This window comes from Apodemus sylvaticus, chromosome 6 (assembly GCF_947179515.1).
Source record: "Apodemus sylvaticus chromosome 6, mApoSyl1.1, whole genome shotgun sequence".
NCBI lineage: Eukaryota > Metazoa > Chordata > Mammalia > Rodentia > Muridae > Apodemus > Apodemus sylvaticus.
The window spans coordinates 35,229,995-35,246,738 of NC_067477.1; the positions used below are offsets into that span (position 1 = coordinate 35,229,995).

General features: G+C 50.8%; 2 protein-coding genes across 3 annotated transcripts in view; both read left to right on the forward strand.

Annotated features, from left to right (window-relative positions):
- The window catches only part of Pomt2 (protein O-mannosyltransferase 2), a 38,068-nt gene extending 33,123 nt beyond the window's left edge, over positions 1-4,945 (forward strand). Inside the window, exons 16-21 of the mRNA XM_052185325.1 lie at positions 2,068-2,139; positions 2,438-2,497; positions 2,583-2,688; positions 3,448-3,588; positions 3,763-3,877; positions 4,478-4,945. Coding sequence (XP_052041285.1) covers positions 2,068-2,139; positions 2,438-2,497; positions 2,583-2,688; positions 3,448-3,588; positions 3,763-3,877; positions 4,478-4,583 — 600 coding nt within the window. The 3' untranslated portion in view covers positions 4,584-4,945. The remainder of the gene's footprint in view (positions 1-2,067; positions 2,140-2,437; positions 2,498-2,582; positions 2,689-3,447; positions 3,589-3,762; positions 3,878-4,477) is intronic.
- A 2,043-nt stretch (positions 4,946-6,988) lies between these two features.
- Positions 6,989-16,744, forward strand: Ngb (neuroglobin). Of its 2 annotated transcripts, XM_052185335.1 has the most exons (4): positions 6,989-11,723; positions 13,170-13,281; positions 13,878-13,997; positions 15,460-16,744. In XM_052185335.1, exons 1-4 carry the CDS (start codon positions 11,560-11,562, stop codon positions 15,592-15,594), a joined length of 531 nt encoding a protein of 176 aa, XP_052041295.1. In that variant the 5' UTR covers positions 6,989-11,559; the 3' UTR covers positions 15,595-16,744. The 2 variants fall into 2 exon arrangements, 1 of the variants encoding a protein (XP_052041295.1); XR_007978318.1 differs by lacking the exons at positions 6,989-11,723; positions 15,460-16,744 and having other exon boundaries at positions 12,429-13,281; positions 13,751-13,958.

The window sequence follows — 16,744 nt, forward strand, 5'->3', positions numbered from 1 at the left end:
GTTAGTTTATACACACATGCCATGCTGAGTAAGAATCTGCCTCCTTTAATCTCTTGATTTGTAGATATGCTGAATTTCTCTTAAGATGGTAAAGTGAATAGGATTCCTATGAACTACTGAGTGCCTGGTTTTGGACTAAATTGGGCTGGTTTTAAGGGATTGGTTTCCCGTCCATTACTCCCAGGACCAGAAGGCTCCACTCCTCAGTCTCAGGCCCTTTGGATAGCCATAGTGATTGTGGAGGTTTGAATCCGAATGGCCCCATAGGCTCATATATTTAAATGCTTAGTCACCAGAGAGTGGCTCTGTTTAAAAGGATTAAGGATTAAAAGGATTTGGAGGTGTGACTTTGTTAGAAGTATGTCACTGGGGGGTGAACTTTGAGGATCTATCTATCTATCTATCTATGGGTTTTTTGTTTGTTTTGTTTTGTTTTGTTTTGTTTTTCCGAGACAGGGTTTCTCTGTGTAGCCCTGGCTGTCCTGGAACTCACTCTGTAGACCAGGCTGGCCTCAAACTCAGAAATCCACCTGCCTCTGCCTCCCAAGTGCTGGGATTAAAGGCGTGCACCACCACTGCCAGCTATCTATGATTTTTTGAGGCAAGGTTTCTTTATGTAGTCCTATATTCACTCTATAGACCAAACTGGCCTCAAACTCAGGGATTTGCCTGCTTCTGCTTTCAGATTAAAGGTGTGCACCACAGTCAGTCGCCTAGCTTAAGGACTTTGAGATTTTAAAAGCCCATGCCAGGCTAGCATGGGCTTTTTCTTTCTTCTCTCTGTGTCTGTCTCCCCCCCCCCCCCCACCTCTCTCTTCAAATCAGAATGTAGCTCTTAGCTCCTGCTCTAGCCTGCTGCCATGCTCCCTGCTGTGATGTGATGATAATGGACTAAACCCCTGAAACTCAGCAAGCCCCCAATGAAATGTTTCCTTTTGTAAGAATTGCTGTGGTCATGGCCTTTCTGCAGCAATAGAACGGTGACTAGGACAGTGATTTAGGGGATTTGCAGCCACTCCTTTTGGGGACATACCTCCACCCACTCTTTAAGAGCAGCCCGTTGCCCATGCTGAGACTTAGAAACTAAACTGCACTGGCCGGTCCTCTGTTCAACTAGTCAGGCTCCTTGGTAGCAGGCCACTAAATAAGACCTAGATTGTTCTTGGACAAACCAGCAGCTCTCAGTTGAAGGTAGTTTTGCTTTTCCAGGGAAATCTAGCAATATATGAAGATTATTTTTTTGCTAGCAGACCTGAAAACTGAAGCATGAGCGCTTTACTGGCCTTCCAGGGAGTTAATACCAAATGCTAAACACAGAAGAGCCCCACAACAAAGTTGTCCCTCCCCAAATGTGAAACCTTACCTACACAGCAGCTACCTTGCTAGTTTTGGTTGTTATGAGGATGGCTCAGGCCTGGGAGCAGTGTCCGGGAGCCAGGCTCTTCCCTCTGCTTCAGTGAAGGCCTAGCTGTGCCATGGGAGACAAGGCATTGTATATTCCTGGCTGGGTCCAAGTCCTTCAAACTAAACTGAGTACTGGAAATGATTTCTCTCCTCAAAGAGATATATTCTTGGAGGGGAAAAATAAACAAAATTCTTAACTTCTCACAGATATTTATACATTCCACAAACAGTTATATAATATAGCTATTCTATTAAAATATTACAGAGGGCATTTAGAAAAATAATAATCTAAAAGCCTTCTCCAGGTAAAGGGTAATGAAAACCCATTGAGACACTAAGCTAAAGTAACCTTTTCTGAGTCTGTTCTTGTGTTTGAAATTAAGTACTGATTTTATCCTCCTACACACATCTTCTTAAAACTGGTCTTAGCCAGGTGGGCTGTTATTGGTAGGAGTGGAGGCTTGTTTGTCTGAAGAATTAAGGCAATTATTACAGTCAGGTAGACAATGGCTGCAAATGGAAACCTGATTGTTCTGTGCCAGGGAGGGGGATCACTGGGGTTTCTCTGGGTGCTTGGCTGGAAATCAGGTCATTGTGCCTCGTGCTTATATTAGCTGGTTAGAGTCTCTTTCTTAACTAGCTTTTCTTTGCTGCTTTTCACAGGGAAACAATGGCCTCAAACCCAAGGACAATGAGTTCACATCTAAACCTTGGCACTGGCCTATCAATTATCAGGTAGGGCCCAATTCTTGAGCTCTTCCAGGAAATAGCACCAAGAACAAGACTGTGGGGCTGGAGTACATCTGGCCAGGGGAAGCCTCACCTAGGAGGACTCACCAGGAACGACACTCTGTTTCCTACCTAATTTTGACTCCTACTTCCTAGAGAATTCATGTAGAGTGTTCAGTCTGAGCCTCCTGTCCAGCTGCTCATCTGTAAAAGATGAGTAATATGTGTAATCGTCCTTCCCCTTGACTGGGAATGACTGGGGATAAGCTGAGTCTTGGATCAGTGCGGTTCCTTTGCTCCACAGGGCCTGCGCTTCTCAGGGGCCAATGACACGGACTTCAGAGTCTATCTGCTCGGCAACCCTGTGAGTATCCCGGCTCTGAATGCTTAGGTCCAAGCACCTGCCTGCAAAAGCTGGTGCCCTCTCATCCCCAGCTCTTCTTCTGTAGGTGGTCTGGTGGCTGAACCTGGTGAGCATTGTCCTCTACCTCCTCTCAGGGAGCGGCATCGCCATCATTATGCAGAGAGGGATACAGCTGCCTGCAGAGTTGCAAGGTCAGACCCCTGGGCTTTTCCTGTTCTGTCCTTTCTTCTGGCTTGGGCCTGGGCTCTGGGGAAGAGCTGCCTGCTGTGGGACTCCCCTTACCTTTCCCACTGCATACATTTCCTCTCCTTTGCTTTGAAAGCCCATAGTCAAGAGGTGCTTTACACTGGGCTTCCTAGTAGCCTATAGCAGAGTATAATCACCCCTTTCTGTGTATTAGGAAAATAGGTACAGTGAGACAAAGTGCTTGTCACACAACACATAGACCCCAGCAGTGTGCCTTCAGAGCCTTCACTTCACACTGTAGCCAGAAAAGTCCCTCTTTCCTCATCTGCCCGCTTTGTTCCATGACCCTGTCCTCTAGCTTCAGGCTGTAGCAGCGGTTGTCCTCCTGGTTGTCTTGGCTGCTGGGCATGGATGACATAGATATCCCACAGACCCTTCTGCCATTGCCGGCTCAGTCCTAGCTGCAGACACTCCCCTACCCAGCCAACTGTCTGTGGGTGTGTGTCTCCTGTGAAATGCCCACATCTGTTGTGGCTTCTATTGGCACCCCTGCTAAGCTGGGTACTTGACCAGGGAGTCTGGAGGCCCACTGACTCCTCTTTCTAGTCACCATGGCATTCGGGTAGTCCATGTGAGGAACAGAAGGCCCAGCGAGATGATGTGACATATTCAGAGTCACGTACTAAGACATGGACGAGCTAAGCTGGAGCCCAGGCCCTGCCGCCACTGCCTCTTCATTGGGTTGTGCTGATTGGGCTACACAGGGCTCACCAAGGTGCTGCTGCGAGGAGGTGGCCAGCTGCTCCTGGGATGGATGCTCCATTACTTCCCTTTCTTCCTGATGGGCCGAATCCTCTACTTCCACCACTACTTCCCAGCCATGCTCTTTTCCAGCATGTTGACAGGTGAGCACTGCTGCCTCCCTGCCCTGGGAGATGGTGCAGTGGGAGGCAGGGTGGGAATGGAGGGTGAGGCAGCCCTGAGAAGCTGGTCTGAGGTAGACCTCCGCTCTCTACTGTGCTGCCTCCTTCCTGTAGGAGCTGTCCTGATAGGGTAGTGCATGTCCCTGCTCTCCATAGGTATCCTATGGGATACTCTCCTGCGGCTCTGTGCCTGGGGCTTGGCCCCTTCTCCCCTGGGTAGGAGAATACATGCGGTGGGAATTGTGAGCCTGCTTCTGGCAACTGCCTACAGGTATGTATCCCCTTATCTGACCCTCTAGCTTGATCTCTAGGGACATTTGAGCATCTTAAGGTCATCTCATGGATGGGCCATGTCCCTGAGAGTTCTGAATCATTTAGGCCAAGGTGACCCTAATTTGTAGTCAGGTAGGAATAGCAAGGGCTTCAGTCCACTTTCTCCCAGCTAGTAGTTCCTAGCTTGGATAACCCCGCGCCCCCCCCCCCCCCACACACACCTAGAAGGTGCTTTCAAGTTCCAATGGTTCCTTTCTAAAACAGCTGCCAGTGGGGGGAGGGGAGGAGGGAAGCATCCATCCCTGTGGATATAGGATGTGACTCAACATTGCTGCACAGAGACTGAAAAGGGTTAAATTTACATGTTGGCACTTTGGGCCACACATCCCATCTAAATGGTTACCTCTGTTAGGCCCATTGGGGAAAGCCTTTCCCTTCCTGGTTGTTCAGCCAGTAATGTCATGGAGCACTGGGCTGACTGGATGCACAGACTGGGCTGTCTTAGCGGAGCCTGTGTGATGGGCCCCAGCACAGGGCCTTACAGTTAGAGCTCCTTGGTGCCATTCTGATGCTGACCACCTTTCTCTCACTCTCATAGCTTCTACCTCTTCCACCCGCTGGCTTATGGGATGATTGGTCCCCTAGCCCAGGAACCTGACAGTCCAATGGCAGGACTGAGGTGGCTGGAATCATGGGACTTTTGAGGCCACTGCCAGGACCCCAGCCTGGATCCGGGTATTGTCCAGGGACACCCAGCTATGAAGCCAGATCCTGGGCCCTTCCAGCTTCAAGGGAGCTGCCTGAGGAGCCCAGAGGATTCTGCTGCCCTCAGGACCAAACTCTGGGAAACAGTCCTGGCTTTAACTAAACACTAAAAGAGCCACAGCCCTGTCTACAGCACCTGCTGGGGCACTTGACCTATAGCACTGCTCGGTGCCAGTTCCTGTGAAACACAAGGAAAGCCGTGTGAGTGTCAGGGGGTACACATGCCCAGTCCCTTTGGAGTGTGTAGACCATGTAACTGGCAGCCAAGTGTCATAAATTCCAAGAAATGGTCCAAGGTTAACAGGATATTCTCTGGTATCTTTTCACATTGGATTTGGTTTCATTTAGGTTTATAAGATCCATAAGAAATTTTTTAATCTTCAGGAGGGTTGAGAGTGCTGCCCCACCTCTCATGGTGGTACAGAGGCACAACAGGTGGGACCGTTAAACCTTTGCTGCCCTTCTCCTCACCTGCTTGCAGTGAGGCCAGTCAATCAGCCCAAGCTTTGGGGCTGGGCTTCTACTCCTGCCCACAGTGTCTTCTATGGATACAGTGCTGCCTGGAGTGTGTTCAACACTGAGTTCCAAGACACAAGCTGGCAGAGAACTTGTCAGCCTGTGATTGGCCTTCCTTAGACTTTTGGTTCCCTGTTCTGTGAACTGGGTGGGTGGAACCCACACCTGGCTGCTATGTGCCCAGTGTCTGTATCTCACTGTCCGTCCCCTGTCCTCTGTATCTGCCTGGCTCTGAGGACCAAGCCTGCTGCTGCCTTACAGAGCAGCTGAGTCAGAGCAGAGCCCTGTGGGGCCGAGCATCTCCTAGGACGCTGAGGTAAGGGGTGCTCAGCCTGACTGGTTCACGCTCCTGTTGCTCGCGTGGCCTTCACACCTCTAGCTGTCCTGACAACACTGCCCTCTGCTTCCTGCTCATTTCCCTAACTTTCTGCCTTAGCACTGCCTTATCGTGTCTTTTCCCCAAAGACCCAGAACACCTGAAAATGCATGACAGCTACTGTCTGTCACTTAAGCTCAGAGCTTTTCCTTCCATTTCCTTGCCCAAAGGGAGTAAAAGTTTTGTCAGAGCTAAATCAACCCAAGTCCTATCCTTTAGTCTGCCTCTTTCCTTTCAATTCAGAACAAAATATTTATTTGATCCCAGAAGATTTTGATATTTCAAGGCTTAATGATTTACCACAGTCCACTTTCCCTCTGCTGTAGCTCTCAGCGACTCTGACAGACAGGGTCAGAGTTCTTTAAAGCATCTCCAGGAGGTGGTTGCCACGGAGACTAGAAATTGGTCTCAGGGACAGGCTGTGCTACCTACAGAGTGGTGGCGAGGGAAGCTTCTGGGCTATGCTTGGACATCATTAATGTTAATAGAGGAAATGTAGCCCTGTCAAGAGCAAGGCAGGGTAACTAATTAGATCTGAGACCCACTGACTGTCCTCACCCATGGCTTCAGCCCTTTTGACTCCCCTCCTGTGCCCACACCCCAGCAGGAAGTGCAGTTTGTGCACAGTCTAGGCTGCCTGCTTAATTGCATTTCTGGCGAGGACTGAGGAGCTCTGCTCTCATTGCCCCCCCCCCTTCCCTCAGGCCCAGGCAGGGCTGGTTTCTTCTGAGCCCAGTGGGGGGACCATGTGGGTAGATTCTCCTGGAGAAGGGTATACAGTACCAGTGCTTGACTTTTAACAAGATAGCCCATGGGGCCTCTAACAGGTGGCTGATTTTCTCTTGTGCCTTATTTCTGGAGGCACTGTTAGAGGGAAGGAACCCTAGAGTAACCAGGGAGCGGCTTTTAGAGCCAGAGTGGGTAGGAGAGTTCAGTGGGATCCTACATGTCCTTCCCCTTAATGTCAACTGGGGACAGAAGGGTCTCTTCTTATTCCCAAGTATGGGGAAAAGGGTGCTCCCTCCCTCTTCTTCCATACCCAAACTGGCAAATACATCTATGGGAAAAAAGGCCACTTGGTCACATCACTAAGTGCTTGGGTTCTATTTGGAAGATGGAGGGGGCAGTGGGCTCTAGGGTGCTGATTTGCCTGTGGGCTATAGCCCTTGGGAACTGACAGAGATGTGGTCCATCTCAGCCGACTGGTGAGGAGGAAGATGCACCGGGCAGCCTAATGCAGCCAGTGTCTTGACCCACCACACTTTGTCTTTTTTTTTTTTTTTTTTTTTTTTTTTTTTAAGTTTCCAGAGATATTCAGAGACTTTTGTAATAAATAGCTCTTGTTTTCAACACTACATTGTTCTTGTGCTTGATTGGATCTGACATGTCCTTGACAAAAATGTCTAGATGGCAAAAAGCAACATGGTGTCTCATGACTGGGGCCATTCTCATCCCAGCTGAGGCTCTGGCCAGGCTGAGCCCAATGCCAGGGGAGTGTGGGCCTCCCCAGCACTTGCTGCCTTGAGAGGCAGTGGCTGTTGTTTCCATTCCTTAAGCTAAAACCAGTAACAAGCCGAGCCTACTCTTTCTTGTTGAACTTTCCCAGGCAGTATAAAAAGAAACAAGGGAACCATTTTCTCCCTAATTCTGAGATATGTGTGCCTCAGCATGGCAGCATACTTCCATTCCAGTTAACTGATGGCCCCGTCCTGCTTGCTCGTCTGTCAGGAGTACCAGCTGCAAAGGATCCACTGTGTCCCGCAGGGCGTGATCCTGCGAACCTGCCTGGGGCAATGCAAGAAGGGAGGTTCACGTACTGAAAAGCCAGGATCAGGTGGGACGTGTGAGATGCACGGCTACTTGCCTGGAACCTTGGTGTGCTTATACACACAGCATGGGGGGGGGCTAGCTAGTCTCAGCCAGAGGCCTCTGTAAGGGAACAGTTTCTGGCTGCTGGAAGAGACATCTGAAGGGGAAGGCTGGGGTCCATGTTTCTGTACACCCTGTCAGCATTCCCACAGGTATCAGAAAAAGGCTACGCCAAATCCCATGGGTCTGAGACACAGAGGTCCCTTCTGGTAATACACATTCACTTGGGACTTCATCTGCCCCATTCATTCATTCATGGTTTTCTCCTCCCCCCGCCCCAACAGGGTCTACAGAAGGTGACTGCTAACTTAGCATTGGATTAAAGGGTCAGAGGGATTTGTGCCTCTGTGAAATTGGGGGTCTCCTGGGCTACCTTTTATCCTCACCCCTCACAAGGACCATAAATCAGGAGGGAGGCTGGGGAGGAAGATAGGTCATTTTTGTCATTCTAGAGTAGAAGATGCCAGGAACAGGCAAGTCAGAAAGGGCCTAAACTGTCTGTGAGTGGATAGCTTAGTAAGTATTTTTATTTTGTCTTTTGTTGTTTTGGATTTGGGGTAGGTTTTTTGTTTGTTTGGTGTGGTGTGTGTGTGTGTACGCACTCGCGCGCGCACGTGCACATTTTGACTTGGTGTTTGCTTGCTTGTTTGTTTGAGATAGGGTTTCTCTAAAGCCCTGACTATCCAGGAACTTGTTCTGTAGACCAGACTGGCCTCAAACTCAGAGATCAGCCTGCTTCTGCTCCCCAAGTGCTGGGATTAAAGGCTAGCCAGTTAACATCATTGATACGTGTGACATTTAGTCCTCCTGAAGGCCTAAGGAAGATACTTTTCTTGTTTTCCGTTGTGCCCATGAGAGATTATATTACCTATTTAGTGATCCACAATTAGAAGTCTCACCTGCCACGCAGGAGGCTCAGATTCGATCCCCAGCCCATGCAGAGTCCAGTCCCTTTTGGGGGGCTGGAGAGACAGTTTAGTGGTTAAGAGCCCCAACTGCTCTTCCAGAGGTCCTGAATTCAATTCTCAGCAACCACATGGTGGCCCACAACCATCTGTAATGGAATGGAATCTGATACCCTCTTTTGGTGCACTCATATAAACAAACAGATAGATAGATAGATAGATAGATAGATAGATAGATAGATAGATAGAGATAGATAGATAGATAGATAGATAGATAGATAGATAGAAAATCAAGGGCAGGACTTGGTACAAAAGGGGGGGTCTTTGGGGCTCCTCCAGCCCCAGCCATGTCTGACTGGAAGCATTTGCCTGGACTGTTCTGCTAGGCCTGGACACTGAGAAGAGGCTAGAGCACCCTTGAGAAGTGTTGTAGTTTATCCTGATGTTTCGTATGTTCTGAATTGTACATTCACAGCTTAGCCAGGACCCTGGCTTTCTGGGTTCCCTCAGGGGTACCCAAACCAGTGGATGTAAATATTCAATATCAGATTTCCCATAGGGGCAAAACAAAGCCTTAGTTTATTTGCCAGTTTCCATGTGTGAACATTTCCTCTGTGGCCTGTTTCAGGCTACTCACTTGATGTCCCTGAGGGAGAAGTTTGGAAGAGATTCATAGCCAGCTCTGATGCTGTCTGGGCTCTGACTGTATGAGATCCAGTAACGTTGGGCAATCTGAGCTATGGGCGTGCCTGGTGGCTGTGGTCTGGTCATCTGAGGGAGCCACTGGGGAAAGTAAGCCAGACGGTCAGAGCTGACCCCGAACTCTGTCCCCATCATTTTTTTTAAAACTCTGTGACTGGCCAGCTAACCTCCTTGCCTCCCGTTTCCTCATCTGTAAGATGAGATAACCAGCATCTCCTTCACAGGACTGTTGGGAGGATACGGCTAATAATCACGGTATCTGGACCCATGCCCAATCTCTGCTAGCTTTTAAAGACTTTAATGATACATTGACAGCTCTGACTAGAGAACACTTGAACTATCCTAGATTTTAACCTATTGTGTATCCCACAGGGAGGAGAGAACCTCTTCAGCCCCTCAAAATAGAACTCAGAGCATCGGTGGTTGGGGTGCCTCACCTCGACTGCCTAAGCTACACCAGATCCTTAGCCTTTTCCCAAGGGGAGCAGAGATTAGAGCACACCTTAGTCCTTCTGTCACCTCTGGCTCCAGGGAAACAAAGAGCTGTGGGTTTGGGTTCCTCATAGGCATAAGTCCATTACTCCCATGAACTCTTCAGACCTCAGGTGATGTTAAGAGGCCAGGAGGGTCCCCGGTGAGGACTTCCAGGAAGTATAAGCTGGGTGGAGAGGAGGGCGTAGACCAGCCAGGTGCATTGAGAAAGCACTATCCCTTTGTGCTCTTGCTTGGGTCCTCTGGTCATTAGGACACAGGCTTTCTGCCAGGCTGCCCTAAAACCTTACATTCCTGCTGCAGTGTAGGGACTAGAGATACAGAGATGGAGAAGACCCAGATAGGTTGTGGTCAGATGTCATTCAGGAGAGGTGAGTAGAAGCTCTCATGGGGCTTGGATGGAGGAAGGGAGAAGGCCCCGAGGATAAGTTCTAGAAGTCACAGACTGAGCACTCTACATCTAACATGGGGTTGTCTGTAGGGTAACGATCTGTTCATAACTGAAAACCAAGGACACTGATTTGCATCCATTCAATAAGGACTGTGGAGGGCTTGCCACTCTAACCCTTACCATATGTCTGAGGAAACAGAAGAGACTCGGAGATAAAGGGAGTGGACCCCCAAAGCCTGGGCCCCTGAAACCGGGCTGGGGCCAAAGAACATTCATGCTTGAAAGAACAGAGGTAACAGACAGGTGGCCAGCCGCACACTCCGGGTGGCAGACGGGACCTACCTGAACTACTTTTAGAAAATAGTGTTACATGTTTCCTCCTCAGTCGTTCCAGCTAATTTTTTGAGACAGTCTCTTACTGTACCTGGAGCTCACCGTCTGGCTAGTGGAGCCCCAGAAATCCTACAGTTTTCCAACTTCTCAGTGCTCGGATTACAGTCAGGTGGCCTCTTTATTTTTTTTTTTCCCCTTTTGAGACAGTTTCTCTACAGAACCCTGGCTTTCCTGAAATACACTGAGATCCACCTGCCTCTGCCTCCCCTGTGCTGGGATTAGACAACTACTCCCAGCTGTCTGTCTGTCCGTGTGGTGTAGTGTGTGTGTGTGTTGGGAATTGAACTCCCGTCCTCACACTTGCTGGAAGGATGCCCACTGCACCACCCCCTTGTACCTCGTTTCTTTGTTTCTGCTTTGGAGGGGTTTGAGGGTTTATTTGTTTTGGGTTTATGTCACCATTTTCAGTAGATTTTGTGATGTCAGAACATGACTTTAACTCCATGGATATGTATCTAGGGCATTACTAGTTACTGTTTGGGGGCTGAAGTGATCCAACAGACCTGAGATCGGAGCCCACAGTTGGCTGGAGATGTCTGTGGTTTGGGCTCTGCCCCTTAAACTGAGAGCTTTGGTGGACCCAATGTTGTGCAAGTACCCAGGGTTTTTGAGCAGAGGACAGATAGACAGACATACAGGCAGACCAGTTTGGTGACTTAGGTTCCTCTAGCTGAACTCTAGAGAAGACCATGAGCCCAGGAGATGGCAAGCCCAAGAGTTTTCCAGTGGAGAGACTTGAACACTCGGTCTCTTCATCAGAAATAGGATGTGATCATTTACTTACTACTGGAGGGGAATGAGATAATTTATGTAGCCCAGGCTGGTAGTAATCCTTTCAATTTTCTGCCTCTCAGGGCTGAGATTACAGGCATGTGGCACAAGCCAATCCAGAGAAACAGTCGTATCATTAGTTTTCAAAAAGAAAACAAGCCCAGAGGCTCAGCAATTTCTGTTAGACTCTGAAGCCTGGACATTTCCCAGACCTCGGGCAGTACCTTCCTAAGGCGTGTGCAGAGGGAGTGCGCAAGCCTCCCTGGGCCAGAGTGGGTGGGAGCCACCGTAGCTTTAATGGGCGGTTCTCTAGGCGCTTCTGGGTGCAGGGCGCAGCTGCCCAAGCGGGGTCCCCGGAAGCGCCCGCGGCCAAGCTGGCTGTGAGCATCCTCTGGGCTGGACCAGTAAAGGCGCTGTTGCTGGGCCCCACCCGACTAAGGCACTGGGCCTGGAGTGGGGGGGGGGGGGGCTCCCCCGCGTCGCCGAGGAGATAGCGCTGCATGTGTGTAGACGGCGCCCACGCCTCGAGGGTCCCATCACTGCGTCTGTTCCCCGACTTTCCTGGAAGAGAGAGCATGGAGCGCCTGGAGTCAGAGCTGATCCGGCAGAGCTGGCGGGTGGTGAGTCGCAGTCCTCTGGAACATGGTACTGTGCTGTTTGCCAGGTGAGAGCTTCGGGGCTCTGGGGTGCGAGTGAAGGGGTGCCTGACCTCAGTGTTCTCGAGACTGCTGGACTTAATCACTGGAGGAGGAGAAACTGCCTGCCTGCCTGGTAGTGCTCCTGAGAGAGGGGTGTGTGCTCAGCGACAGGTGGTGCTGTCCCTTCTGCTCTTCCTGGATAGCAGCGGCTCCTGTCTGAACTGGTTGAGGTCCGATAGGGTCCTTTACTAGCACCCACAGGGTGGACAGCTAGATGCAATGCTCCCACTCTTCCTCCCTTTGTTATCTCGGTGTCCTGTGGCTAGTAACTGCAGGGCGGCTCCCAGGAGTCAGGCCAGGCGGGTAGGAGGAAATGAGTGACCCGATGGCCAGCTAGGGTATGCAGGTACCTGGAACTGGTAGAACAGCCCAATTCGACCATGTAGTCCTGGCCCAGGAATGCTCAAGTCCAGCTATCAGTAAGATGAAAAAGCACAGGCTTAGGACCAGAGAAGCTCTAGGAGGGAGGGGAGGCATCCACTCTCACCACTGGGGAGAGGGGGTACAGGGGTGGGGTGGGGGTGGGGAGGAAGAGAATGGGATGGGGGGAGGGAGGGAGAGGGGAGGAAAGGAGGGAGAGGGACTGAGAGGGAGGGAGGGAGGGAGGGAGGGAGGGAGGGAGAGAGAGAGAGAGAGAGAGAGAGAGAGAGAGAGAGAGAGAGAGAGAGAGAACACCCCACAGCCACAGGAGAAGGCCGGCTGTTTTTCAGCCTCACCTCAGGCTTGGTAAACCAAAGGGCTGCACTTCCTCATCACATTCCCTAGGCCAGCTCAAAACTTTCGAACAGGACTTTACAAAACCTCTCCCAGACAGAAGGGGAATAAATTCAGTGACACAAAAGAGTTACACAAAGATGCAAGCTCTCCCCAGCGAGGCTGAAGTTTTCTGGTTGTGCCGACTGTATTCTTCTAGACTCATTTCCCTGGATTCTGGTAGCTACTGTGGCTTTACTGTGTGACTTAAGGCAACTTGCTTAACAAAGTCTCTGAGCTTCTTTTCCTCCTCTGAACCCTCTGCTTAAAAGTATGGGGGGGGGGGTGTTACTCAATCACAGTTAACCACATGTGAAATACTTAGTGCCCAGCAATTCAAGGAGTGTGTTCCTGATGCTATTGTCACTTTAAGCTTCCTCAGCTACAAGGGCATTGAGATGTTTTGATCCAAAAAGGAAGGTTCCCCCTAGATTTCGGTTTGAGATTCCTACCTGTCCCAAACTCAGCTTTCAATTGTTTAGGGAGAGGCTGCTGCCTGCCAGGTAGTGGGAGAGACTGGGGACACTGAAGCATGCTCAGAGAAGAGAGGCGGGTGTTGACTGAGCTGCTAGTGCCAGGTTGGGGGTGTACTGTGGCTTTCTTCTGGCCAGCCAGGGTCACCACTCACTGTGCTGATGACCTCTGCTCCTATCTCACAGGCTCTTCGCCCTGGAACCCAGCCTACTGCCTCTCTTCCAGTACAACGGCCGCCAGTTCTCCAGCCCTGAGGACTGTCTGTCCTCTCCAGAATTCCTGGACCACATTAGGAAGGTGAGGGAAGGAGGCAGAGCCACGAGGTCTCAGATCTGCAGAACATTGTCTTAGTAAAGAAAGAGGGACTTGGGATTAGGAAAACAGCTTCTGTAGACACACACACACACACACACACACACACACACACACCATGCCCTTTCCTATGGATTGGACCCTGCCTCTTCCTGGACCCTGCCTCTTCCCTGACCCTGTCTTCAAGCTGGCTGGGCCCAGCCTAGCCCCTCGCTCTCAGCCTTGTCCTCTGACCCTGTGGATTGTATTGGTAGATCTTGACCCCTTGGGGCTACCAGCCTATGAAAACTAGGCAGGGCTTCTGATCCTCACAGCGCCTCAGGTTACCCTTGGTCCATGCAGGCAATATTGTTTCGCAGGTGTATCAGAGCTTTTAAGATCCTCAGTAAGGGAGGGTTCATAGGTGGGGTTTCAGCAATGAAGCCAGCGCATACCGAACACCTACTGTTTACAGACACTGGCTGCCTGCCACCCTCTGATCCCGGATGACAGCACTCCGAAAGCCTCCCTTGTTGAGAAGCCTGGGGTCTAGCCTGTGGTAAGCAGGTAGGACTGTGCTGGGCCCTCTGTGTCCTTGACAGGTGATGCTAGTGATCGATGCTGCAGTGACCAAGGTGGAGGACCTGTCTTCACTGCAGGAGTACCTGACCAGCCTGGGCAGGAAGCATCGGGCAGTGGGAGTGAGGCTCAGCTCCTTCTCGGTGGGTAGTGGGGGACTTTCTCACTCCAGAGCTCCAGACCTGCAGCTGCCGCTCTCTCCCAGTCCCAACCCATTGCCCCCTACCTCCCAACTGAGAGAAATAAAGGGCAGCTCTAGTCATGTGCCCGCTACGTGACTGGCACGGATTTAACCTCTCTGAGCATCGGAGTTCTCTTTAATATGGCTTCTTTAAGAACCATGCAGGCAGCTGGGTGCCGGTGGTGGTGATAGTGGTGACAGCGGCTGCTTTAGTCCCAGACAGATGAATGTCTGACTTCATGAGGCCAGCCTGGTCTGCAGAGTGAGTTCCAGGACAGTCAGGGCTACACAGAGAGACCTTGTCTCAAAAAAAAGAAAAACCAAACCAAACCAAAATGACGACGATGACAGCAACAACAACAATAACAGTAACAACCATGAAGGCTTAGCAGCCAGTGGCATCGGTTGGTTTGGTCATCCTTCTATTGGTATCAAACTAACCTGAAAGTCCTCCCTTAAAGCAGTTTCGGAGTTGTAGCTAGACTCAGCTGGGCAGATCTTTCTCTGGAGTCTGCTTGGAGTCATGTTTGTGTTGAGGTCAACTCCACTAGGGCTAGGATGTCTAAGGTGACCTGTGAGCTTTTAAACCTTCCTCATGCTAGCTAGGTCTCAGCAAGCAAGGGGTGCTCCTCAGGCTTCTACCAAGAACATGAGCCCTAGTGTTCTAAAGCCTCTGCTGGCACCGCTGGCACTAATGTTTCTCTGGTCAGAACTGCTCACAAAGTAACTCATGTCAGAGACAGCGTCCTCACTCAGTCTATAGTCCAGGCATGGCTCATGGGAGCCCCTGCCTTGATAGTGCCCAACCCCATTGTGAGAAGGCTCCCGTGAGGAGAGGGTATGGATGGTCTTGATTGGCTCTCCGTCTGGTCATTTACACAATGCCTAGTCCTTAGGGGGTATTCAATAAGATATGTGGGGTAAATAAACCTCATTTGACAAGTCCTACTGTGCGTAGCTGCTACACTAAGTGCTTTTAACAGAAGCTAGCGCTTTCTCTGTTTGGCTCATGAATCAGCGAAAGCTCAGAGGGGTAGGGTGAACTGCTGCAGGTCACTCCGGCACGAGTGTGGGCTATAATCTGACCTCACACCTAGCAGGCTCCATAGCATAGGCATTTTGAGCTCATGACTGCTACCTTGCAAACAGGGAATCTGAGATCTGCAAGCACTGAGAGGGTTGAGTCTGCGCAGACAGTTTCAAGACAGCGCATAGGCTCCTCTCACGAGGTGGTCAGAAGGATCCACTGTACATTTTCACACTTAGAGGGAAAGGGGGGACCCAGGGGGACATTCAAGGTGGCACTCAGGACCAGCTTAAGCAGCATGAGCCCTGGGTAGGGGAGAGAAAGAAAATCTGGCATAGGACTTTCTCACCTTTCTGGACTTTCTCACTAGATGACGAGGTATCTCTTGCCTCTGCAGACAGTAGGTGAGTCCCTGCTCTACATGCTGGAGAAGTGCCTGGGTCCCAGCTTCACACCAGCTACAAGGACTGCCTGGAGCCAACTCTACGGAGCTGTGGTGCAGGCCATGAGCCGAGGCTGGGATGGGGAGTGAGAGTCAAGCCAGTGCCCCTCTGTGTGTATCTGTTGAATGCCAGTGCCCTCCCTGTGTGTGTGTGTGTGTCTGTTGAACACCAGTGCCCTCCCTGTGTGTGTGTGTCTGTTGATCACCAGTGCCCCTCTGTGTGTGTCTGTTGATCGCCAGTGCCTTCCCTGTGTGTGTGTCTATTGATTGCCAGTGCCCCTCTGTGTGTGTCTGTTGAACGCCAGTGCCCTCCCTGTGTGTGTGTGTGTGTCTGTTGATCACCAGTGCCCTCCCTGTGTGTGTGTGTGTGTCTGTTGATTGCCAGTGCCCTCCCTGTGTGTGTCTGTTGATCTGCCTGTTGTAGTCTTAGCCTCTCCCCAAGGGTCGCTCTGTACCTTCGTCTTCATCCCCTTGGCCATCTTAGAGCGGTGATGGTGGAGGGCTCTGTCTCAGCTTCTGGTCAACCGCAGGGAGGTGGATTTCCTTCCCTCATCCTCACAGATGTACTGCTGCCTGGTTGGCTCTCCCCAGGAGGCAGGACAGTTTTGGTAGTGAGGTGGCATGGGGGTTCTTCTCAGAGAAGCTTTCTGCCAGGTGAGGGAAAAGTGGCTAGGCCTCTAGAATTTTCCATCTTGCCTGCCCAGTCTCCCTGATACGTCCCTGCCAGGCTGATTACTTTCCAACAATGAAGAGGAGAGGGTTTAGTGTTTCTGGGGATCTCAGGCAAGGGGAGCATGGAAGATGGTGTTCTTCAGTAGCGATGGGCACCCTGGGGCTCAGATGCCCCACATAAAGCCTCCTATGTATGTTCTTGGTTCAATATTTTTGGTGTATTCATTTGGGGGAAACATAGCTGGACAGCCAGAATGGAGAGGCCAGAAGGGCAGAAGGAATGACCTCATCCCACGTGGCCCCGAGTTCTGGGGCTCTTCCTGCCACCGTATTCTAGCAGGGCTGAATCCTGTCTCCCCACCCTCTTCTGCTTACCCACCACTCTCCAGCTGTGGACCCCCAACTCTGTACTTAACCCTTGAAGTGGACCCAGGCTTAGGCGGATGATTGCAGTGGGAGAGAATACAGTGGTAGGGGCCCTTGTTCCCATCCCCAGCCACCCACACTTTTCTTGCTCTGTGCTGTGGTTCTATAAATTCACAAGAAATAAACATGTTCTGTGTGCTGA

What these genes read in the sequence shown, in the direction of transcription:
- Ngb (XM_052185335.1), top strand. Translation starts at nt 11,560, where the DNA reads ATGTGTGTAGACGGCGCCCACGCCTCGAGGGTCCCATCACTGCGTCTG. An exon ending in GGTACTGTGCTGTTTGCCAG is followed by an intron (nt 11,724 to 13,169) that starts GTGAGAGCTTCG and finishes CCTATCTCACAG; the next exon opens with GCTCTTCGCCCTGGAACCCA. An exon ending in TGAGGCTCAGCTCCTTCTCG is followed by an intron (nt 13,998 to 15,459) that starts GTGGGTAGTGGG and finishes TTGCCTCTGCAG; the next exon opens with ACAGTAGGTGAGTCCCTGCT.